Source organism: Artibeus jamaicensis, unplaced genomic scaffold (assembly GCF_021234435.1).
Source record: "Artibeus jamaicensis isolate MK-2021 breed Jamaican fruit bat unplaced genomic scaffold, CSHL_Jam_final contig_793, whole genome shotgun sequence".
NCBI classification, from domain to species: Eukaryota; Metazoa; Chordata; class Mammalia; order Chiroptera; family Phyllostomidae; genus Artibeus; species Artibeus jamaicensis.
Window position 1 is genome coordinate 6,409,513 of NW_026521975.1, and position 25,880 is coordinate 6,435,392.

General features: G+C 42.4%; 1 protein-coding gene across 2 annotated transcripts in view; it reads right to left on the bottom strand.

Moving 5' to 3' along the window:
- The window catches only part of ATP8A2 (ATPase phospholipid transporting 8A2), a 580,506-nt gene that overhangs the window by 25,292 nt on the left and 529,334 nt on the right, over window positions 1–25,880 (bottom strand). For both annotated transcript variants that reach the window (XM_053672924.1, XM_053672925.1), the window contains exon 35: window positions 20,113–20,208. In XM_053672924.1, coding sequence (XP_053528899.1) covers window positions 20,113–20,208 — 96 coding nt within the window. The remainder of the gene's footprint in view (window positions 1–20,112; window positions 20,209–25,880) is intronic.

Here is a 25,880-nt window from a genome sequence, read left to right on the forward strand (position 1 = left end):
ATGTTGATTGTTGAGAGTTAAGGTAAGTGAAATGGGAAAATCAACATTCTGGTGTCATCTGAGGGCAGATGAATGGAGATGCAGGCCTACAGACCCCAAGGGGCTAAGAAATATGACCTTCACCCCACTTGGCTGATGGCCCTGGTGTTCTTGGTAATACCTCAAATCCTCTCTGGGACTCATCATCTAAAAAGTGTCATCTGGGTAGAGATGGGGACTGAGGGGACACCACACAGGCTTGGCTAGGTCTTCTCTCAGTCCTGTTAAAGCAGGATTTCCTAAAAACTGATCAGCACATGGATAGGCAAGAGCTAAGGGGCTCTTCAGAGGTCAGGCCCTTGCCTTCATCCAGGCAGACCATCTGTTAAACCTGCTCAGTATTTCTGGCAAACCAATGATTTTTAAATTGCATTATAAGATGATCGTCTACATCATTGCTTGCTCATGTTTTCTAGTTTGAAGGAGAGCTCTACTGAAAACACTGGATTCCACATTGTGAGGCTGTCCCGACAGGTCTGGCCGGATTACTTCACTCTCGGTACCTAGCAATCTGTGGAAAGATTCATTGCCACTGACGTGGGGGTAGCGCTGGGAAAGACATAGTGAAAAAGGAAAAATACACGGGTACAGGAGAGAGAAAACATGTTTCCCTCTCCCCGTGGGGGAGAAAATCTTTCAATTACAATACAAAATGAATGGAATGTTTGAAGTTATTTATCTATTATTACTTGGCCTCTCCCTGGGTCATCCTTAAAAATTATGAAATAGCAACTTAAAGCCACAACTTCTCCCCAGTGTTCGGCCACCGTATGGCCTGAATGGGATACACAATGCAGGATGGTGCTGTGATGTAAGAGCAAGATGCATCTCTGCTCTGGGAAGAATATTCTTTTTCCAAGACTAAGAATGACAGTCACCAGGAATTGGTGAATCCTTAAAAAACCTAATGCCAAACTGACATGTGAGGAGATGGGGCACAGCTTCCATCAGATCATTGGAGGCCTGAAGTAGACATTTCTTCCCTTCCCTGCTGAGCGGCATCAGAGCGACACCCCAAATTTCCACAAGAGATGGATCCTGGTGAGCCAGGTTTAAGCCAGGCCACCATGGCGCTCCCCTGCCTGTATGTAGGGTTTGGCTCAGAATGGCCACACCAAGGAAAGCAGGAACTTGCTAACTGCTTGTCACAGGCAAACTCACCCCCTCCTATGGGTGACCTCCCTGTAACCATGACAGGGTGGGGAAAAGAATGAGTATAAAATGTTGGAGCAAAGTGAAGAGATGGGGAAAAAACTGGCTCCTTGACATGCCTGGGTAAGGACCCACAGCTGTGACTGCTCTGTAGCAGGATGAGCCGGGGACTTTTTGTACCCCAAAGGGCAGTTTGACTTGGGGCTTCTTTTACTTGCAGCTAAAAGTATCCTACATAGATACTAGTTCCTTATCCAGAATAATGAAGAACCATTAGCCCAAGGTCAAACTTTAAAGAACCAAGAGTACATGATGAGGACAGAAAGCAGGAGAATGAATTGAAAGGATATGGAATGGAAGAGAAACAGAACATGACCTTGGCCTTGTGACCTTGAGGTATGTCTAGTGGTTATTTTTGAAAGTTCACTTTTTGGGTGTAATTCATAATAGTAATACAGGTTTTATCAGCTTTCCCATTCTTGTCATGAGCACATATTACTTCCATTGAATGAATAGGTCTTCTATGAGGAACTGCACCCCACACACTAGCAGTGCCGTGAACTCCGCAGGTAGGGGGTAGTTTACGGTCATCCCAAGGGCATCATTCTAAATGTGCACATTTGGTCACTTAGTGCTTATCTGCCAGGCTGTAACTAACCTGCAGTTTTCTTTTCTCCTCCGAAAGAGTGTGGGACCACTATAAGAAAACTCTGCTATAATGTTAAGTTGTGCTAGAGTTGTTCTAGGAGGTGACTATCAAACGCTCTCCAGTGAAATATGCACATCCCAATACAAACCTGCCTGGGAGAGGAGTCCTAGGGACATACCAGCTTTGTAGTTGCATGGTCAAACTCTAGAGACCTTGGTGAAGACAGGCCAAGTGGCTCTTTTTAATATTCTCAATTCAAATATCTCACTCTATAGCTGTTTCTCACAGTGAGGCTTTTGATGGCACCATGTGGCTTTTAGGATAAAGCTCCAACCTCATCACAGGTCATATAGTTTGACCCTTACCTACTTATCCCATCTAATTTCTTACCACTATCCTGGACTCTTGGCCTATAGGCTGAACTTTTCACTGTGCCCAGAAAACTCTTTACATCTGCCCAGTCATGCCTGCAGTCCTTCCCCTTCCCCTGCTTGACCCACTGGTAACAAATTCTGTTGCATACTGGGCTCTCCTGGCTGTCCCTCCATCACTCAATCAAAACACTTTCACACTGTATTCCCATCTCTGCCTGCTCATCTGCCATCATTACATTACCCTTTCTGTATTTTTTAAATTGCTTCACATGATCTCTAGCAAAATGCAAGAGTTTAGTGCATGCTCTTGCCTGGATTAAAGTCACCATGAGGATGACAACACTGCATCTCCAAGCGAGCAAATACATACGAGCAACTGCGTGTAGGAAATTTGCAAAAGCTCTCCTTTTGTCCAAGTGGGCCCCTAAACATTTGGAGAAAAGTGCACCAAGATTCTGTCAGAGAAATCTATGATTTTCAACAACAGGATATTACCTACTCATAGTCGTTAAGAAAAACCATGATCCTACTCACTCAGTGGGTGTTTTGTGAAAAAATCTGCAAGAGTTTAGACCTAAATCGGTACTGGTTTATAGAAGAAAATAAAATTTAAAAGCATGTTGTGTCCTGCACTGCTCACAGATGGGTGGACAAAGATTTGGGAGAACAGATTCTAAACTGCACTGTAAATTCTATGAGTAGGTTTTTCTTTTGCTGTTACTTCATTCTTCTTTTGTTCTCATCCATGGTAGAAGTAGATGGGAAATGCTGCTCTCTCTCTCTCTCTCTCTCTCTCACACACACACACACACACACACACACACACACACACACACACACACACACGTTTCAGTTGTTAGAAATGTAGAAATAGTTACTGCTGACACTAACACGACCAGCAGCACAGAAGATCAGGGTGGATACACAGAAGGTGCATCTGAGCCTCTACAACATTTCTAATGAGGTCATAAGTTGGACATGCTCCAACAGGGCTGTAAAAGAACAAAAGTCAGAACACATGAGACCTAGGCATGGTATAAGCTGCTGTGTTCAGGAAAGGAATTAATGCAAGGAATACAGCAGTGACCCCAAAATGAGGTAAACTTGATGGAATGATGTCGTTATATCCTTTGAGAATAGTGCATGAAAGGGAAGGAGAAAAAGTCGCCTGTAAGAAACATTGAGAACATAGGATGCAAAGTACATAAATGAGGATGGCTGCTGGGCCTAATGGAAGAATCTCCTGAAGGTCCTCAAAAACTTCTTTAGCTGGGATCAGACAGTATGCTTTGCCTACAGACATTCCTTGCAAAACAGCACAGATACAAATGACTTGTTTTTGAAGATAAAAGTATACTTTCACTTTCAAATACTGAATAAACTAAAAAACTTGGAGAGGCAGCAGAAATGTGGGCTTCAGGGAGCTGAGCTGGGGTGGCACAGTTATGACTACAAGTTATGGCTACAGGAAGAAGTCAGAGGAGCAGAACCATGTACCTGCTGCAAAATAAAAGCTCACTTGGATTTTACTTTGAAAAGGCGTTGTGTCTCAAATGCTGCACATAAAAAATACCTTAGATGTCTGGTCCAAGAGCCTGACTGATTTGTCCAGCAACACGGCAGCAACAAGGCTGGCACACAACCCGCGACACCTCTTGGCCTTTGAACGTTGTGGTGTCTTTCATCTCTCAGCGTGTGAAAATGCCGCATGAATTGGGAGCATGCAAAGGGCTTTGTCTCCTGTCTGTGGCAACTTGGGCAGTTCTTCACTTTTCAATAGATTTGTAAGAATGGAGAAAAGATGATAGCTTGAACAATGGGCCGATGAGCCCAAGTTCCACGTGACAAAAGTACTTTCAGCAAGGTTCTATCCTCCCTTCTTTTAAAAAGGGGGGAAGTAGAACAACTGTAATGGCATAATCAATAAAATAAAAATAAAAATAAAAATAAAATAAAAATAAAAAACAAGTGCTTTCTGAATAGGTAGGATATAGCCAGGAGGACAAGATGCTTTAATAAACAAAACAACTATCATTCTAGAAATAGACTGAATATCTAAAATGTCCTCCATCTGAAATCTGGACTATTTCTGATGAACTAAAAAGAAACATGTGAAAGTTTAAACAATTTTTTCATTCTATTAGTAATTAAAAGTTATACTTATTAGTAAATTCAATGAGTACATATACAATTCTTATTTAAATACCCAAATTATTCACTTTATAGTAGTCCTCTACTAGATGTATAAATAATGTTAAAATAATCGTGTTATTTCCTCTCTCTAAGGAGTATGCTCTTACCAAAGACTTCAAAGTTTTTGAAGAAGGTATGTGACTGGATTTTGCAACTAAATTGAAATAAAGGGTAATGTTTGCTTTTAAGGTTACAGCACTATTTACTAGTCTTTCAGACACTAGTTTTTAATTTACATTCTACACACATCAAATATTTTAAAAATATTTAAGTGAAATAATATATAAATAATTCATGTAATCCATATTAAATCTTTATATATTAAAAACCACAAAGGTTTTCAAGTTAACTTATTTCTGCAAAGATCTCAGATTAATGATTCTTATATTTGATCTTATGAGTAGGTTGCTTATCAGAGAGATTATAATTATGTATTTTTGGAAAGCATTCTTATGTGTCCATTCATATAAGATAATTCTGACAATCAGCCCACTCTGCTCCGACCACATCGCGTGGCCGACGCTCCTGTGTAACCAGAGGATGATCAGTTTCTCACACGGGTGCCGCTGCACGGGCTTAGTGCTCATGCAAACTGTGGTCACGTCTTTATATGACTTGTGCATTTATGGTAAGAAATTTAAGCAAATTTGTATTATTTATATGGATTACTTACATATTACTTATATTTATATATTACATGTATTACTTAATAGTTATAAGATCACGATATAATTATTTAATTGTATTTACATCTTCTTTATAATATTTTACATGTTAATTTAAGCAAACACATTATTATATGAAATATAGTCAAGAAAAAAAGAGAAATTTTCTGAGATTAAAAGGTGAACTGTGAAACACTGTTAAAATTGGCAACTAATCTTGGTACATCAGGGTTTTTCTCAATATAACCTAAAAGAAAATATTGAAAAAATGGATACAGATGATATAAGACATCTGTCCTCCATAACACTGATTATAAATTTTTGACATTTTGAAAATTATCTGTTATTACTAGCTTTAAAACAAATGTGTTAATTTGGACTTTTCTAATAAATTTACACTAATAAATGCTTTCTGTTTTATATGCTGGGATTTTACTTAGCTTTTTAACTTGAGAATGGCATTCTACAGCTTTAAAATGGCATGAGAATGACATATTCTAGAAAACAAGGGACATGCATTTCCCTTGCTTAAGCCCTTTTCCTGGCTCTGGAGCCCCATTTCTACCCGTAAATCCCTAGTGACTGTCCCCTGCTGCCTCTTCACTGACTTTGCCCAATGCTCTGAAGGCACTGGCCAAACCAAGTGTGTTCCCCTTGGGAATTCATACCAGCAATTCCTGCTGCCTGCATGCTCCTTCCCCAGATCTCTGTTGAGTGGGCTATGCCTCTTACTCACGGCTCAGTGTGAGCGTCATCTCAAGAAGCTTTTCTGACCACTAAACACAGTCACGCATCCCCTGTTACGAGCCCATTTCATTTTCCTCCTCAGTCTTCCCTGACTCTCTTTGTATAGTGACTCGTTTGTTCACTGTCTGTCACTCCCACTAGAATGTGAGCTCTAAAAAGGGGGAGACTGTCTCATTTAATGCCACACCTGCGCCTGGCGCGTTCTCAGTTTTCAGTAAGTGAGTTGTCTCGCATTAAGCCCATCACAGATTCTATTTTCTATGAAGCCAACGTGTTTACTCATCAGCAAGTGTGAATTCCCAATTACCACCACCTAAGATGCCTCCAGCCAATCCTAATTGCTAGAGAAAGAGAAAACACACTGAGTAACCAAACTATCAGGGCCTTGTTAGACAGGGTCAACTTAACTGGGACTCACTGAATGGCTAAAGAACAAGGCTCTATGATAAGAATTCCTGAGTTTGTGTTCTGGCCTTGAGAAGGATTTATTCCTGGGTCTACTACCGTGGGGCACACCCAGGTTTTCCGCTTCTGCTGATAGAGAAATCTCTCCAAAAGGCAAAAAAATCTATTATTGCTAAGTGCGGTGATTCCCACTACAATCTCCCAGCTATAACTTTTACACGTTCTCTGCTTCTTCTCAGCCATGAGGTCACAGATGTCATATTCACCTGTGACCAGATGGGCCTTAATTAGCTTTCCCAGTACCAGCCATAGAGATGGGGACCCCTGCTCCATTCAACAATGACCATGCCTGGGACTGGGGTGGACATGTTCAGAACAGTGTCAGTGCAGAAGTAGACATCAACTGTAAGTGAAAAACGGCCAGCACTTGCCCCTTGAGGTCCTTTTTCTTCTGAGTCTAATGAACCCAGAGACTCAGTAATCCTTTTAAATGTACTACAAAAACAACTTCACACCTGCACTTTCAGGGTGCCAGAAGGTCTACATTTCTCTCTGCAGCCTCCTCAAAGATTTAGGAGTGACCCCCTGAGAAATGAGCACTAGAATCTGGTTATACCTGGATTATGTCTAAGCTGTAACTCAATTTCAGAACGGCTGTTCCCAGTCACCCATTTTCAGCCGGCTGGAACGGTTTACTCTCAGTGATCCGTCACAGTTGGAGGCAGGGAAAAAAGGGGAGTCAAACTGAAAAGCAAACAACTCACTGAAACTGCAGTAGAAAAGTGATTAGTCAAGATCCTCCTAGAATCTCTGGGAAGAACTAATCCCTGGTGGAATGTGGAATATCAGTATTCAAATTATAGGACTTCTATAAGTCCTATTTTGAGGAAAAAAAATGTTTTAATCTACCTTTGAATATTTCTATTTTTGTTCATATGGATTAAATAAAACCAACTTTCAAAAAAAGGATTAAAGTTATTTCATATTACTTTCAAAGGGACATAATGAGCCATCAGTAGTAGTTAGTTACTGACATTAACTTCATGAGCAAAAATGATTTTCGAAAAGGGGTCTTACTGGGAAATAGAGAAAGTGAGCATTAACTTAGGTCTTAATCCAAAAATAAATTTTTAAATTTCATTTAGGATGACTCTTCAAGTCATCCTAAAATACAGACTAACGTGACCCCGCCTCCACACCTGTCAGCTCACCTCCCTGTCTCTCAGGGGAAGGACCACTTCTTCCCATCCCTCTCCAGACAGTAGATGGAGATGCTGTGACCCATTCATTACAGCAGTGGGCGGTGGCTAAGCTCCTGAGCAGATCTCTAGCACCGCTAAATCACCACTTAAAGGTGAACAGGTTCTTCTCTTGCTTCACAACAAATAACACATGTTTTTTATAAAAGTTTAAATTATTAAACACCAGCTCATTACAACAACAAGAAAGGCACTTGGGATTTAACATCCATAGAATGAGAGAGAATCAATTATTTTTGGTTGACACAGGCAGCTTAGGTGTTAACTAAATGCTAATTATGTGTTTTGCTTCCATGAGAGGGCCTTCCTCACCCTCTCCTTCCTGTGTCCAGGATGCAGTCACCAGAAACCACCCTTTGGGTAGTCAGCCTTTCTGTAATTTCTTGGATCATTCACTCCCTTTGTCCGCTAATGCATTTCCTCATCTGTTCTGAGCATTTGTCAGTAAGGCTAGAGGTTTACCTTGGAAGTGTTGTTGACTCTTCAATTGTTTTCCTAAGGACTCTCCCTGTTATCTAAAAGAAAATATTTGCTAGCATTCGGCGTTGCCCAAGGTTCTTCTAGACACAAGATTAAACACATTCAATTAATGTCCTCTCTAGACCACACCAGTCTCCGTGAAGGTGATTTTGGCTGGAAATCGTCTTTCTGAACTAGGCTCCTTCTGAACTGAATGGAAGCAGTTAACAGTGTTCACCACCCCCTTTGCTTTTATTTGCTCTGGAGTTGTCAGATTGTTTGGCATCTGTCTTCCTTAGGGGGGGGTCTGGGATCTCCGTCTGCTCCATGCTATTTGTACATACAGGGATCTGAAAGGCAGCCGTGTTCAGCTATCATTCTCTAACTTCCTCGGAGTTCTGCACACGATGTCAAATGGCGGACTGTGACCTTTCCTGCAGCCTCTGATGGGACTCCTGCCTCTGGGCCCCCCGGGCCGGCATCCCTCTAGGGCTCCACTGGTTTCCGGGCACACTGATAAAGATGCAATTGAAAACGGAGGCACCTGGGTCACTCTCAATATCCTGGCTTCCTGGAAGAGGCCTGGAGCTAGAAGACCTGGTTCAGCCTCTGCCTTCAGCGGGGTGGCACTGGAGGGTGACCCTGCCTCTCTGAGCTGCACTCCCTCTGCTGCGCAGGGGGAACACATTCACAGCACACGCTGATAATCACGATGTGAACAATAAAACGGGGCATACCGTAATTTCGGTTAAGCCCATGGCATTGAAAACAAGGATAGGCAACCAAATTTGGATCTTGTCTAGATCCTAACACAAGCCTAATAAAACCCTAAAAGGAATGGGTTGAGACTTAGGAAACCTCTTTATAAACTAGTACTGGTTGATACCAAGAAATTACTGTTAATATTTCATATTATACAGGCAGTGGAGTTGCAGTATTTACATGTAGTAACATAGACAAGTATAATATGCATTAGTCATAATACATATTAAAATGCTTAATGAGATATTTAGAGCTGTATCCTGAAGTGTGTACGGGTAAAAATGTTGTGATGTCTAGGATTAGCTTTTTATATGCTTCGGCAAAGAAAAAAATAGGGGCAAAAATGGACTAGATGAAGCAACTATGGCAAAATCTTGGTAGGTGTTGCACCTGGGCAATGAGTGGATGGGAGTTCATTGTGCGAGTCTCTCTACTATTGTGTGTATTGAATATTTGAGTAATTTCAAAACAGTTTTCAAATGAATGTATTAAGGGAAGTCCAGGCTGACACTAGCATAGTGTGAAAAGTCACATATGACAGACTGACACCAGAGAGTGGGTCTGGAGCTTGAAACACCTGCTCCAGGACAAGGGTCTGTCTCCTTTGTTCCCAGGGACCCAGGGGTCTACCCAGCGCCCACACAGTGTATAAAGAGCAGTCCTCGGAGGAGGGCCAGGGGCAGCATCAGCCACAGAGGAGCACGGTCAAGCCTGGTGTGGGGAAGCTGGGGGGCAGGGGCGACAGCAGGCTAAGATGCACACAGGCAAAAAGAGGGAGAGGAGGCTGAAACCATCCTGCGGCCCTGGTGTGAACTCAGTTCAACAGCGAACCATCGCAGAATGCAGACCAGAGAGTGGCATGGCTAGGGCTGTCCTTGGGAAGCAGTGTGAGGGAAAGGCACCCTAGTGGGCAGAGCACTTAATCAATAACTGACCTCCGAAGCAGAGCTCTGGCCCTCATTTACATAAGGGCACAGGAGACCAGTGCCCCTCTGGGTGCAAAGATAAAGAGGAAACAAGATGAGGCCTAGAGGGAGTCTGAGGCACTGGAACAACTTGTCATTGCAGAGGCTGAGAACCCTCAAGGAAAGGCTGGTTCTAATGCGAGAAGGGGAGCTTTGGCGCAAATGCCCTGTGTTTCAGATGAACGTCCTGAGAGCAGTTCAGCAGGACAGTCTGGAGTTGGGGAGGTGGCCTGGCTGGCAAAACCTCCTCTCTGCAAACCGGATGATGTGGGAAATGGCCAGGATTTTGAACTCTGCCTGATACCCGTCATCTGAAACCTCACTGCTCACTGGCTTGCCCACACTGCTCTGATACGCCTGGGGTTCAGCCAGATCTCTGCCTGGCCTGCAGCCTGGGGGCGTGCCCTGAAGATGTACACCAGAGACTCTGCTGTACTCACCCTCTCTGAGCGCTCTGAGAAAACCCATCTGTACTAAATTGGCCAGTGAAATTTAATTATTATTCAGCTTCTAAGTCAGGAGATAGACATACGGGTATTAATACTCTCTGAATGTCTCCATATGCTATAGGTTTAATATGTGCTATTTCATTTAACTTCAAATCAAATGTATAATAAGAAAACTAAAATTCAGAGCAGTTAATAACCTAGCCAAGCTCACGCAGCTAAGTGAGTGGCAGGGCTTGGGGCTCCGTTCAGTCCATTTGTCTCTCCGGTCTGTGCTTCTTCCCGTCATGACCCAGCCAGGGAAAAAATGGCACTGGAGCAAAAGAAATCTTAACCAGGTGTTGGAAGCAAACATTTGCCACCTGGCCTGGAGAAATTTGCCACAGCGATGCCATAATTTCCTACCCTTTTAGCTAAAACAAAACAAAACAAAACAAAACAACCCAAAACAAAAAAACTAATGGATATTTTAGGGGTAACGGAGTGGGAAGTAGTGATAGGAAAACAAAGGGAAGACAGACATTTGCATTGCCAACGAGAAAAAAAAAACTTCCTGAAAAATATAAAGTCTATATTTGAGAAGTAGTACATGATAAAGCAGGTATACCTCCTATTTTAGGGTGTGCTTATATTTATCTTTTTTTCCCTCTGGGCAGTATGTAGACTTTTTAAAAATATATATTTTAGTGATTATGCTATTACAGTTGTCCCATTTCCCCCCTTCCCTCCACCCTGCTCATCCCCTCCCACCCACATTACCCCCCCTTAGTTCATGTCTATGTGTTATACTATGTGTTATAAGTTCTTTAGCTTCTACATTTCGCATACTATTCTTACCCTCCTGCTGTCTATTTTCTACCTACCATCTATGCTACTTATTTTCTGTACCTTTTCCCCCTCTCTGCTCCTCCTACTCCCCTGTTGCTAACCCTCCATGTGATCTCCATTTCTGTGGTTCTGTTCCTGTTCTAGTTGTTTGCTTAGTTTGTTTTTGTTTTAGTTTTAGGTGTGGTTGTTAACAATTGTGAGTTCGCTGTCATTTTACTGTTCATAGTTTTGATCATCTTCTTTTTCTTACATAAGTCTCTTTAACATTTCATAGAATAAGGGCTTGGTGATGATGAACTCCTTTAACTTGACCTTATCTGGGAAGCACTTTACCTGCCCTTTTATTCTAAATGAAAGCTTTGCTGGATAGAGCAATCTTGGATGTAGGTCCTTGCATTTCCTGACTTGGAATACTTCTTTCTAGCCCCTTCTTTCCTGCAAGGTCTCTGAGAAATCAGCTGACAGTCTGATAGGAACTCCTTTGTAGGCAACTTTCTCCTTTTCTCTTGCTGCCTTTAAGATTCTCTCCTTATCTTTCACCTTGAGTAATGTAATTATGGATGTGCCTTGGTGTGTTCTTTCTTGGGCCCAACCTCCTGAGCTTCCTGGACTCCTGAAAGTCTATTTCCTTTGCCAGAATGGGGAAGTTCTCCTTTATTATTTGTTCAAATAACTTTGCTACTTGCTCTTCCTCTTCTCCTCTTGATTCAGATGATTCAGATGTTGGAATGTTTAAAGTTGTCCCAGAGGTTTCTCAACCTCTCCTCACTTTTTTAAATTCTTGTTTCTTCATGCTGTTCTGGTTGAATGTTTATTTCTTCCTTCTATTCCACACCATTGATTTGAGTCCCAGTTTCATTCCCATCAGTATTGGTTCCCTATACATTTTTCTTTATTTCACTTAGCATAGCCTTCATTTTTTCATCTAATTTGTGGTCAAACTCAACCAATTCTTTGAGCATCCTGATTACCAATGTTTTGAACTGTGCATCTGATAGGTTGGCTTTCTCTTCATGGCTTAGTTGTATTTTTTCTGGAGCTTTGATCTGTTCTTTCATTTGGGCCATTTTTTTTTTTTTTCGTCTTGAAGCTCCTGTTACGTAGTGATGGGCAGAGCCTTAGGTGTTCACCAGGACAGGCAACCCAGTTGTTGGGTTGAGATGCTGTATGTGGGGGAGGGGTCCAAGAGGGAACAATGGCGCTTGCTTCACTCTCTGCTGGATTTCAGTCACTTCCCTCATTTTCCACAAGCAAATTGGGCCCTTCTGGTGCTGATCCCTGTGTGGGTGGGTTTGTGTACATTCTAGGACTCTGTGGGTCCCTCTAACAAACTCTCCTGGGAGGCTGGGAGTCTCGTCGAGCACCTCAGCCCCCACAGGTGTTTTCAATTGGTGTTTTGAGGCTTTATTTCCCCACACTGGAGCCTTGGGTTGCATGTTCTGTCTCACTCCCCACTTTCGCCTGGTTTATCTGTGCACGATTGTGGGACCACCTGGTCTGCCAGCCGCCTTGTGTGCTGCACCCCTCCACAATCTGCTGCCTTGCTGGGTCTGCCTGCTGCCATCTTGCATGCCCAGGGTCTGCCAGCCACTGCTTTGCTGTGACCCCTCTCTGCCCACCTGCCCAAATCTGTCCCTCCTACAGATCTGGATGAATGTGTCTACTTTAACTCCTAGGTTGTTGGACTTCCATACAGTTCAATTGGACTTCCATATAGTTCTGTCAGTACTGGTTGTTTTTTGTTTCTAAATTGTTGTTGTCCTTATTTTGGTTGTGCGAGGAGGCACAGTGTGTCTACCGAGGCCTCCATCTTGGCCAGAAGTCGCTGCTTATATTTATCTTTGGCTGAGCAGCTGTAGCAGTTTTGACTTGGAGGTGTGACAATGTCTTTAAACATTAGTTTAGCCCTCACTGGGTAGCTCAATTGGTTAGAACACTGTCCCCATATGCCAAGGTTGCTGGTTCAATCCCCTCCAGGACGCATACAAGAATCAATTAATAAATGCATAAGTAAATGGAACAATAAGTCGATGTTTTTTTCTCTCTCTCAAATGAATAAATAAAAGTTAAAATAAAATAAAATTTAAACATTAGTTTAAAAAGCAAAGGGTTTCTTCTTAAATATCAAAGCATATAGAATTTTTTATAAAATCTCACCCAAGGATATGCTTATTGATTTTAGAGAGAGGGGACAGGAGGGAGAAAGGGCGGGAAGAAAGGAGAGAGAAAGAGAGACAGAGAAACATGTATGTGAAAGGGAAACATGGATCCATGGCCTCTCACACGTGTCCCGACAGGAATCAGGCCTGCAACCTTTTTGGTGTATGGAACAGCACTCCAACCAAATGAACCATCTGGCCAGGGCTATAGATATTTTTTATTTGCGTGCTCACTCAAAATGTTTTAGGGAGTTTCATTTTTTAAAATAATTGCTTTTAGAAAGAGCACTAGGAGAGTGCTGCCTGGAGGTGGGTAATCTCTCACGTGTTCAGAGATCTTGCTGGTGTGTGTCAGGCTCTGTCCTGTATTAGGATTCCCAGGTCACCAGCTTGGACCAGTGTCCTGCTATGTAGCAAGAGCCTTGATGAAATGGAAGCTGGGAGAGCACAGGCAATCCAGACAGAGGAGTGAATCAGATCTCTTAACTGAATTCCCAAGAGTTGGATGGACTGGGGCTGCAGAGCCCGTGCGTTAGCATTCAGAGAGAACATAAAACCAAAGGGGAGATTCAGTGATCACTCACCATAAGGTGATGACCCTGACCAAAGGCACAGAGTAACCTATACTCAGTGGGGGAAGCACTTAAGGAAAGAGAATCCTATCACCGTGTTGGCAAAAGGCAGGGGCAGCAACCAGAACTCCTTAACCTTGAAATTGGAGAAAATTAGCCCAGGGCCTACCCACCCTCCCCTCAACTATGATGAACAGAAAGAAGGTCTGAAACAAAACAAGGGTCTCCTTGTTGTTTATTCAGACTATGTAGAAGTGGAAAACTAGAAATTTTTATCAAATGTATTCATCTTCTTACTTTCCAAAATACCTAAAACACAGGACATCCTCTACCCCGCACCAAGAAAGAAAATTAATTCAAGGGGGGAAAATAAGTTTGTCCTCTTAACCTGACATTTTAGGTATTTGTTTAAAGTATATTTGTAAAGGAAAATGGCCACTAATGGGTTTCTTCCACCAGAAAAAAAAATTGCATGTTTTATACTTTAGGAATACAGAGGGGAAAAAAGACTAGTTAAACATTGAAGAAAGGAATTCTTCCAATTAGCTCTTCATTTTTTGGATATATGTGAAGTAAGGATATGCATGATAGACTCTGTTCTACACAGAGGACAGTGCGTGATCTCTGGGTGAAGATTGTGGGGGGAGACGGTTGGGGGAAATGTCTTCTGAACAATCCAAATATGAAAAAAGGTCTGGTGTCCGTAGGGTACACAAACAATATGTCAAGAAAAAGGCTCCATTGAAAACAGGCAAACTAAAATCAAAAAGAACATTTTTGATCAGTGGGGGTTGAGGCAACAAAAGAAACTGAGGGACTCTCAAGAGACTCCCCTTAAAGGGCCCACAATGCACTTAGGAGTCATGCAGATTCACCCACTCTGGGCTGCAGCACCAGGACAACAGCTGGAAGGGCACCAGTGGTGTCCAGGGAGAGAGTGAAGTAACTGGCAACAGGGTAGGTACCAGAAGGCAGCTTCCTCCTGGGAAAAACTCCACAGGCCAGGCAGCAGCACTGCCCCCACTCCAAACCCTCCCCCACACAGAGCCACAAAACAGTGACATGGGTTGCACTGCCCTGGCAATTACCTAAGGCTCTGCCTCACACAACTTAACAGGTATATTCTTTTGTTTGCAGTAGGCCACACTACTAAGACAGGGAGTCAAAGCAGCTCTACCTAATACATAGAAACAAATACAGGGAAGTGGCCAAAATGAGGAGACAAAAAAACTATGGTACAAATGAGAGAAAAGATCAAAACTCCAGAAAAAGAACTAAATGAAATGGAATAAGCAACCCTATCAGACGCAGAGTTCAAAACACTGGTAATCAGGATGTTCCAGGAACTCACTGGGTACTTCAACAGCATAAAAAATATCCTTGCAGAAATGAACGTTACATTAAGTGAAATAAAGAAAAATCTGTAGGGAACCAACAGTGGAGGGGATGACACCAAGAATCAAATCAATGATTTGAAACACAAGGAAGGAAAAAGTATTCAATTAAAACAGCAGGAAGGAAAAAGACTTTTAAAAAATGAGGATAGACTTGGGAACCTCTAGGATATCTTTAAACATATCAACATATGAATCATAGGGGTGCCAGAAGGAGAAGAGGAAGAGCATAAAATTTGAAATCTATTTGAAAAAATAATGAAAGAAAAATTCCCTAATTTGGTGAAGGAAGTAGACTTACAAGTCCAGGAAGCACAGAGTCCCAAACAAAGGGGACCCAAAAAGGATCACCAAGACACATCATAATTAAAATGCCAAAGGTTAAAGAAAGAGAGAATCTTAAAAGCAGCAAGAGAAAAGCAGTTAGTTACCTACAAAGTAGTTCCCATCAGACTGTGAGCTGATTTCTCAAAAGAAACTTTTCAGGCTAGAAGGGACTGGCAAGAAGTATTCAAAGTGATGAAAAGCAAGAATCTATAACCTAAATTACTCTATCCAGCAAAGCTATCATTTAGAATTGAAGGGCAGAAAAAGTGCTTCCCAGACAGGTTAAAACTAAAGGAATTCATCATCACCAAGCCATAATTATACAAAATGTTAAAGGGAATTATATAAGAAAAAGAAGAATATCAAAACAATGACCATTAAAAAAGCAATAGATTCGTGACTATCAGTAATTGAATCCAAATAACAAACTAAGCAAACAAACAGAACAGGAACAGAATCATAGATAGAAAGATCATTTGCAATGTTATCAGTTCGGAGGGGAAGGGAGAATGTGGAGGGAAGGGTACAGGGATTAGGAAGTGCAAATTGGCTGGTGCAGGATAGGCAGGGGGATGTTGAGAGCAGTTTGGGTAGTGGGGTAGCCAAAGAACTTACATGTACGGCCATGGACTTGCACTGGGGTGGCTGCTGGAGGGAAGAGGGGTGCTGGGTAGAAGCGGGCAAGGAGGGAGAGATGGGGACAATCTTTAACATAATCAATAAAATATTTTTTTTAAAAAGAAAAGCAGTTTTGTTCATTACCTTTAGCATTTTCCTACTTTACTATACTTTCCAGTATAGAAAATGCTTTCTAGTTTTATCGAAGTTCTAAGAAACAGGCTTATTTATGTGTAAACTACCCAGGTTAATTTTTGAAGGCAAGATTTTTCAATGTGACCATACAGAAGCATTTAATAAAATTTTAATGCTTACCAAAATAGTGTAAAAGTTTGGAGCTTAGACAAGATCAATAAAATATTCAAGTATTTTAGTGAATAAATAAAGGGCTTGGAGAGATCTTTATACTCTTTCTCTACCATTTCAAATTGTAATTGTAAATTTGGCACAAAAGGGTTTTTAAAAAGATTTTTGTTCTATTTCCTATGAGTACATTCCTGAGAAAAACTGCTAGTATATTTGCCAGTGACTTGGACCTGGGTTTTATGAGTTGGCAGAATGTCCTGGAGGATTTCAGAACTGAGCTGAGTAGCCCTGGGAGGCTTGGGGATGCTGAGCACACCTGGGTGGAGGGGCTCTGCCCGCACCAGACGGCAGGATGGGCTGTGCCCTGTTGGAAGGACCAGCTATGAGACTGCCCAACTTTGTAAAGGTAGGGTGATGCTAACACCCTAAATGTTAGCTCTGTTCTTAAGCCATGAGATAGGTGGCTCTCTCACCGAAGCTGAGTGACCACCTTCACATCTCTTGTTACCTCTCAGTGGCCACTTTCAACATGAGCTAACATGTACGGCACTAGCAGGTCTGCACAGATAATGTAGGTTCGCCTCCCTTTCCTCAGCGCCACCTGACCAGACTTTTGCATTTCCAGTCAGTCAGTTAATAAACGTATATGATGCTTTTACCATGTGCCAGACTAACAGCTAGAGAGATTCAAAGTAAATGGAAAAATCAGAGGGGGGTGGGGAATAAGTAACCAGGAGTGTGGGAAGGGACCAAAATACTCAAGAGCTCTCAACGATGGAGTCTATAAATCTTTAGGAGGAAGAGCAGAGTTCAAAAACTCTAGATCCCTCCTCCATCCCAGGGCTTAGCCTCCTCCATTCCCACCAGCACCAGAGTACATGGGACTCCAAAAACGGCTGAGAGAAGCAAACAAAGGTGATAAAGGAGAAATTGTGAGGCAGCTCTGGGGAGGCCAGGCAGAACAAAATCATCTGTGGCAGAGAGCAGCATGCTGCCATTATCTAGTTTGCAGATGGACCACCCAGAGACTCTGGGAGTAATTAAGAGGGAGAAAAACAAATGGGGGGCTGCTGAGGCTGATGGGAGGGATGGAGTCCCCAAACCATCTTTCACTAGGAGTTCAAAAGTGAGACAAGACCCTGGAACCAGAGGAAAAGGAAACCGTCATAACCAAGTGGTGATGTGCACACTCACACCCACGCTCACTTCAGCAAGGGAGCCATGAAATTTACAAAGCACCCAAGAAACACATGTTAAAACCAACTTGAAGGTAGGACACCACATTTAAACTCCACTTATTGGCCCTGGCTTGGTGCTCAGTCGGTTAGAGCACTGGCTAGATATGCCAGTGTTGCAGGTTTGATCTCTGCTCAGGGCTCCTACATACAAGAATCAACCAATAAATACATAAACAAGTGGAACAACAAATCAGTGTTTCTTTCCCTGTCCCTCTCAAAAATTAATCAATGAAAAAATACGAACTCCAATTATCTTCTAATATCCATTGGAACATTTAAAAGTGAATTCTGAACAGGACAAGTGAAATTTACAAATTGCATTTTTTTAAATCAACAACAAGATGGGCTCACACTCTTTTTCGAGGCTGACGACCCACCGCTTCCGTCAAAAAACATGGCTCTCCGGCCAGCCTGCAGACCAGTCTGCGTTCCGGCCATGGGTCAGGCAATATGCTGTCTTGTCCATAGTGTTCATGAACCCTAAACCCTCTCTGCTCCAAATATTAGTCATCTTCTTTAACTGATAAAGAGACAATCTATTATATGAATATCTTGCTCAAGGTCATGTGGCCTATCAGTGACTGAGCCAGAATTTAAACACAGACTCCAAATCTCTGTGAGACGCCCGTGACCCTCCAAACTGAGTGGGGTTTGCTCCCTGCACACAACCTGACTTGTGCCCTCTGCTGGAAACACATTCGCATCATTTCTGTCTTTTCAAGTTCTTTATATCCTCGAAGCTCTGTTTTCCACCCTGTCTCCCACAAGAAGCCTTTCCGGATTTCTTAGGCCAGATGACCTCCCAGATTGCTTCCTCTTCTGAAGGCCTGCGTGCTACTGACCTCACGTCCAGGCTGCCCCAGCCATGTCAAAGTGCATTTTCATGCCACATTCTGTGTAATGTTTTCCTGTCCAATGCTGGGAAGGAGTTTTAGAATTTTGCCTTAAAACTTTCATTTTACTTAGAATTACTTATGACCTCTCAACAACCCTGTGTATACCTGAGAATCCTTGAGATAGGAAAGCTTGTCAGTTATATACAAATAATGACAAAACTTATTTTGATTATTAAGCTTGACAGTAATTAAGACTGACAGGTATCTTGTTAAGTGTTAAACATTTGTTCATTTCAGTTTGCAGAGGCCTTCCCTTATTTTTAGAGCCTACAAATACATTTCTTTTCAGATCTCAAAGAATTCTGTAGGTCCCTGAAAATGTAGCAGGTGCTAATCACCTGCGTAAAGTACTGAAGAGGCAGCATGGCCCTGCTCATGCTGGAACTGTGTGCCGTCTGGCGTGGTGGTTGCCGAGAAAACTGCTAGAAGTGTGGCCCTGCCCCACTGTCGGGCCATGAGCTTACTGAAGACAGTGATATTTCCATCTCATCAACAGTGACTTTTTTGGAGTGACTGGCACAGTTGCTATACAACAAATACTATGGACTCACTTATTAAAAAACATCAGTCCTAGATAAACACAAAAAACACAACTTTGACTATGTATTCTATAATACTATTCCTAAAATAGTGGCAGTTATAGGAAATTGTGCTCCTTATACTTTTCAAAATGTTTGGGTTCTCTTTCCTTTGAAAAATGTTTTGTCTTCATTGCTTTGAAAGATGGTACAAATAAACAGACTAACTAAAATGTATAGTAGGAATCTCTAGAAGTGTGGATTTCTCCCCCACTGGCAGTTAGTTACCGATTTCCTTCTAAGCATTTATTTGCACAAGAGTTGCACTCGTGATTTTCCAGACATCCCATGTCTCTAATACAGTCGTGCCTCTTTATTACACTGCAAATTGTTCTTGGGTCCAGGTAAATTTCCTTTGGCAGGATTTGGATTTTAACTAAATGCCATCTGATAACATTTAACATGTAATTAAACAGAAACTACTCACATGCCCAACTATTAGGTGTGGAGAAGAGAAGGCTGATGTGCTACGAGAAGTAAGGACAGGGACCAATGGCATTCGTCTCCATGAACCAGCCAGTAAGAAGCATAACACTTTCTCAACACCAGCAGAAAATAATAATTCATTAAAAAAAAAAACAAAACAAAACCCCAGGTATGCATGAAGTGAAGTATAAGGAGATTTATATGGATCATATGCATTTACGTGAACAGCATGCAAAGTTTCATGGTAGATGCTTTAGTATAACAATTGGGCTGATACCCAAAGGCCTACTTATTAAATACTTTTCGGTACTGCTGCTAACACTGAATTTTTTCCATCTTAAGATAATATTGCTACTATTTATAGTATTTTCTGTACCTGGCCTTCTTTTTGCCCATGTCCAGACCTAGTGAGAACCGCAGTTTGGCCTGAGGTCAGGCCTAGTGAACCAGAACATCAGATTCCATGTTGCTGCCGAGAGAATGTGACTTAAATCTGAGTATGACTACACTCTAAGAGAATAACCAAAATGCTGGATACTGAGCACCCCACGCTCACATGGAAAACCAATAGGAGAGAAGGAAACACGGGAAGGGGCAGCAGGGAAAAGGGCTGGGAGAACGCGGGTTCCTCAAAGAGTTGGAGGGAGGAGCCCACCTCTTCCCGTTACTGTCCCGAAGCACCGTTTTGCCCATCTTCGTTTCCAGCTCTTGTACCTCCTCCAGCAGTGTCTTCTTGCAGGTGTGCTTGGCCCTGTGCCACAAGGAAAAGGCAGTAAGAATATCACACATGGAATGTACACAGCTATGAAGACTGGGTGTCCTCCTCCTGGGCCACATCCAGATGCCCTTTGACTGACCGATGCTCAGGCTTAGGGACCATGGAGCATTCGCAGTCCCCATGCATGGCCAAGGCTCCACCTGGGGGGCACCCCGACTTCTGTAGAACATTGGGGGTCACCCACATAAAACTACTGTTTTTTTGCTGAAAGTTTACAGATCGGTCTGAGGACCCCAACCATTCAGAGAAAACACTGGGTTTCCTGGACACTCTTGGGTCTATCTCTAAAGCTTTTCACGGCAGGACCTAACAACTCAGAAGATGCTTTAAATCCCCACCCTAGTGGATGTGTGCCGGTCCCTTGGCCCTGTCCTCTACTGTGATGAGAAAGTTTGGGGTGAACGGCTTCTTCTCTCTCTTTAGTGTGAAAAGAGCCACTGCCGCAGCAGGAATAACATTTATAATGCTAGTGTTCACGCTTTTCATGCCAAACCCTCCACCTGAAGCTTGGGGTCAACACAAGTCCCCAGGCACAGCTTCTCTCGTGCGGCCGTACAGGAGAGCGCAGGCTGTGCACCTCCATGGCGTCAGCACCTGGTGGCAAGCTGGCCTCTCCAACCTCAGCCTTGGCACGTCCCTCTTGAACTGTACCTGTACGGGAAGAGCTGCCTGTACCCTCTTTCTGATTAAACTGCTGTTCAAATAAGTGGCTCATCTCAGGATCTTCCTAAGATTGAGACTAAACAGAAAGCTACTGGTTGGAAACATAGGTGAAGAAAAGGCATTTAACTAAATACAAGTTAGACATGGAGGAGAGCTGTAGAAAGAAAAACACTTGTGACTTAGCAATATAGGGAGCGCTTAGCAATGTAGGGAGGAGCAAAAGTACATTTACAGATGATCGTATGGAAAATAGTACAATAATTAATAAATAATACAAGAATCAATGCTGTGTTTTGCATACTTACAACCATAAACCTACTTTTGCCATAAACCATAAACCTAACACCCTGTATTATGAAAACCTTTTCATTAGTTTTAGTATAAATGAACATGAGGACCCCGCTAAACACCGGTTCTTAAAGACAGAATAAGGACAAAGACACAGCCCATATCTTCGAGGACGTGAAAACAGTGAGTGTAATGGGGATGTTCTGAAGACCTGAGCTGTTTCTAGCCCCGCCCACCCTCCACCATCAAGGAAAGAAAGTCTGTTAAGATAAGGCCCAGTCATCCGCTAACACTCCCGAGTTAATCTCTAATGGAGTATCAGTACGAGACACTGTATAGTGCCTGTCACTCCTTTTCCCCAAAGTAAACAAGAGGACTGAACCACACAGGTTTTAGCACATAATACCTTAATCACATCCACTGGCATCCTGAGACTCAGGAGTGATAAAATACTACAGTTTAAAGCAGAGACTGAGGAATTTTAATCTAAACAATAAATGAGAAAATGTTTAACACTTTACTGGGAAGAAGGCAAAAAGAACATTAAAGTTTGCACCGTTCTATATGATTGAATATACTGTGCTTCAAACTTTCTCTTTTATCTCATGGGCTTCTGAGGCTGTAATAATAACAACCTCCATCTCGCTTGGATTCACCGGACACGGAGGTCCCATGAGAATGTGTCTGGTCCACACCGAAGGATGCACATGCTCTCTCGTTTCATCACCCTCCCTCCCTCGTGCCCCACACAGAGCAAGCAGGGTTCACAACCTCTACACCAGCCCTCAGTATTATCTTCTGGCCGGGGAGAAAAGGGCAACTCTAAGAAGCAGGTCTGGAATGGGAAGGCTGGGTCACTGGGCCTAGGGCACTGGATAGCAGTAGCTTAGGCCAAGAACAAAAGGAATCTGCTCCAAAGCATTGAAACTACCACTTTTTACTCATTCACAAAATCACCTCTCAGGGCAACGACCTAAATATATCTGGATGCCGCCGGGCTCTGGACAGGTTCTCAGTGGAGGTACTGCATCCATGTCGAAGAGTCACTCAGCGATTTCCAGCACATCCAGTGCTGAGCTGAGATCCAGCCTGGGAACCCAGCCAGTGGGTCCGATCTGCTACTCTCCACATGCAGCCCTGGGGAAGTGATGCTAGCAATGTGAAACTGTTCTCTCAAGAACGTCTACCTAGTAAGGCCTTAATTAGGTAAATGATTCTAAAATCTCCCCCGTCAAAGTCTACATGTGAACTGACTAAAACCTAGTAAGTGAAGGTTTTCAAAGCCAGTCTTTCAGGATTAGGCACGGGTGTATAATTTAGGTATATCATCAGGAGCTGGAGGTTGGCTTTGGTGAGCGGCAGCCCGGACAAAGTGAGCTCCTTATCTTTGAAGGCCTTATCCTCAGTGGTCCAGGATTTGCTTCATCCCACCCCACGTCAAGAGACCAGACGATCACAAAAGGGGCGGGGCACGGTGGCTGTCAGAGGGCGTGACGTTCATCCGCCTGACGTGAGCCGACAGATAGCGCTAAGGGTATCTCTGGGTTATTAGGGGATTTTCCAATACATAGATTGGCTTCGAAACTTGACCTTTTCATTTCTTTGTTTCTGAAACTTTTCCCTGCACTCTTTCTTTTACATGGAAGGATGTAGCAAGCTAAAAGGAAATGTTAAATTCCAAATGTGGATGAAAATGTGCACACAATGTGCTTCAAAAGAAATTAGTGTAGCTAGAAAGTTCAAAAAAAAATCAAGGCCCATTTGTATACAGAAATTTCTTATTACCTTTTATTTCCACTTAACTGCCTACTGGGATTAGAGTAAGGAAATGAAGTCATTCTGGAATTGCTGAATGCATTGTGTGCTGACTGGTAGACTACAGGAGATACAATCTAGATAAAAGGGACTGGTTCCCAGCTTCAGTGGCCTTGAGCTTTATATTATTTTTCTAAAGCAATACTGACAAGTTTCTCCTAGAGGAGAATAAGTACATGGCAACTTACTAAGAATGCTGTCATAGGTAAACATTTTGGAAGAGTGTAAGCTAAAGGATATTAAAATAGTTCTGGGCAATTTAGACTTCATGCTTCTAATAAAAATACTCATTAGCCAGGTATCACATATAATCAATCAATTATTTTAATAAGAGATATATTAGTTTGGTCCCTCATGAAAATTCTGGTTAGTGGGATAACAAAGTAGGTATTTTATGGCATAAATCCTACTTACGATAGTCTAGTAATGGGTCTTCATCCAGAAAGTTGACAGACTTTATGGAAAAAATGACCAAACAACCTCATGCTATTTTTTTCTTACTCTGAACACTCCAAGCCCCAAAATGGAAAAGAGAGACTGGGGCAAAGGTGGGGGAAATGCAGGAAAATAGAACTCACTTTCTTAAGCACTCGTAGAAGTATGGGAACAGGCAGGGCTGCCTTGTGCTGGAATTTAAAAGCTCTTTCGAAATAGCTGACCGCCAAAATTCAAAGCAAGACAAAAAACACGAGATTGGTCTGAGGCAAGACTGAAGGACTGTAACCAAACTGCTGGGCTCCCGCTGGCCGCCTGCGGCTGGACAGCACAGGCTCTGCGGCTGCGCCTTAACTCTCACCCACCGCATTTTAAATTCTCCTTCAAATCCAAGGTGCATCACAGCACGTCATGTTTCGGTAAATATTGGACAATTTGAACCAAATGATGGACCTGGACATGCAGGATCAACATTGTAGGTCGGTGGGCAGAAAGGAGAAACAGAACGTGTTTTATAAAGCCGAGGTTCAGAATGACAACGCAGAGGTTGGAACCGTGGCCTCATCAGAGGTGCGCAGCGCGTACTACGCTTTCTCTTCCTGGGAGAAGCCTCTGAGCTTACTCGACTCAACAACAAGTATCTCAGTCTGGTAATATAATATGAACTAAAACCTAGGTCTTGTGGTCGGAGGAAAATGCTCAAAGAAACTTGCAAAATGACTGTTTTTGAGGAGAGAGGTAGTTTCGACATTAAACATGTACTAAAAACTGGGCATATACTTTGGGTCACTTCTCCGCGGGGAACTAACATACGCTATCCTCCCCATTCCCCCAACGGAGGAAAACTGAGACAAAATGCCTTTCAGGAAAAGCCTGTGGCAGTCAGTGGGGCCTTCAAACTCAGCCCAAAGCACAGGTGCTGTGGCTCCTGCTTAGAGCTGCGTCTGGGCCCGTGCTGCGCTGCAGCAGGTAGGACTCCGCTCCTGGTCAGTCTCTGATCATCCTTCCCCCTCCACCGCCCCGCCCCAACCAGAGCCTTCTCTACAGAGTTCCCATCCTGCTGGCAAGTTTCTGGGAAAGAAAGGGACTTTTACTCTGTCCATATGGTGGAGCTGGATGCAGGCTCATTTAATCATGTAAAAGACATCTCTTTAACATGTAAACGATGCTAATTTGACAGTGCCAGGAGTCGGGAATAGATGACATTTCTGCTTGAAGGAATAGATAATTTGCTTCCCCACGAGGAGGAACTCCTACTTGGAATGTATTGGAGAGGATCCAGAGAGCAGACAAGGAGGCAGACACTGTAACCTGAAAACATTCTCTTTGAAACGGCAGGAGGAGACTTTTGCTCAACTCTCACTTGGCAAATACACCATCTCAATTAAATTTTAATTTCATGACATTCATTTAAGGTAGTGGAACAAACTAGCCTGAGATTAATTTACAGTCAAATCACTGTTGTCAATCACTATAGATTGAAAAGTCATCTGATATAGCCAGGCACTAATACTAACTCGATTATCTTGCAAAATTGATGAAATTCAGCAAGGTAATGTATTGTTCCACCATTGAACTATGGTGCTACAACAGACCTAACGTTTTCTTTTCATGCGCTGGTTAAATTACAGTCAGAAAAATATTTTCTGACTGTAATTCATTTCCAAAGATTCTGATTCTGCTATTTATAGAACATAGTTTCAGCAGATAAAATGAGTACAGCGTGATAGAGCATTTAGGAAATTGGAATTATTTAATTTTTACTAACAGTTGTAAAACTTCATGAACAGAAGAAAAACCATTAAAACCTGTGCTATAAAATGGCCTCTCCTCCCCTCCATGTCTGCGTTAGGTGCTGTCTATTGTCAGGACCGTGCTAAAACGAAGGCTCTTTGAAAAGACATCCTTCACTGTCAGGCAAGAGTATTCCCTTTGAGTGTGGGAGGAAGGGAGTGAGAAAAATGAAATCTGATGTCTTTTCCTGGAAGGTTTGGATTAAAATCTTGATTCTCTACCTCAGGGCCCCCAAATAATTATGCTTTGCCCCAAGTAAATGCAATGCAAGGCTCTCAATTCTCAGGGAGGTTGGCCACTGTTTGTAGGAGGAACCAGGCTTCGCAACAGAAAAATCAATGCGATCTCATCTGCAGCATTCTACCTTTTGCTTATGGATGAAGTAAACATTTACATTACCTTGTTGCTTCTTGCACATTTTATACAAAATATTTCAGAAATAACATATTTTAAAACATAGAAACAAAATTTAAGTATGAATTATTTCCTCTTTAACCTAAATTATAATTTCATCTTTGTGGTTAATTTTCTCATAGACCGATAAACTGATATTTCAGAAGAATTATATTTGAAGGATTCCTGTGGTGAATTATTTGGAAAAATCAAGAATACTTTATTCCAAGTATTTTGCAGTTTGGAATGGGTTTCAC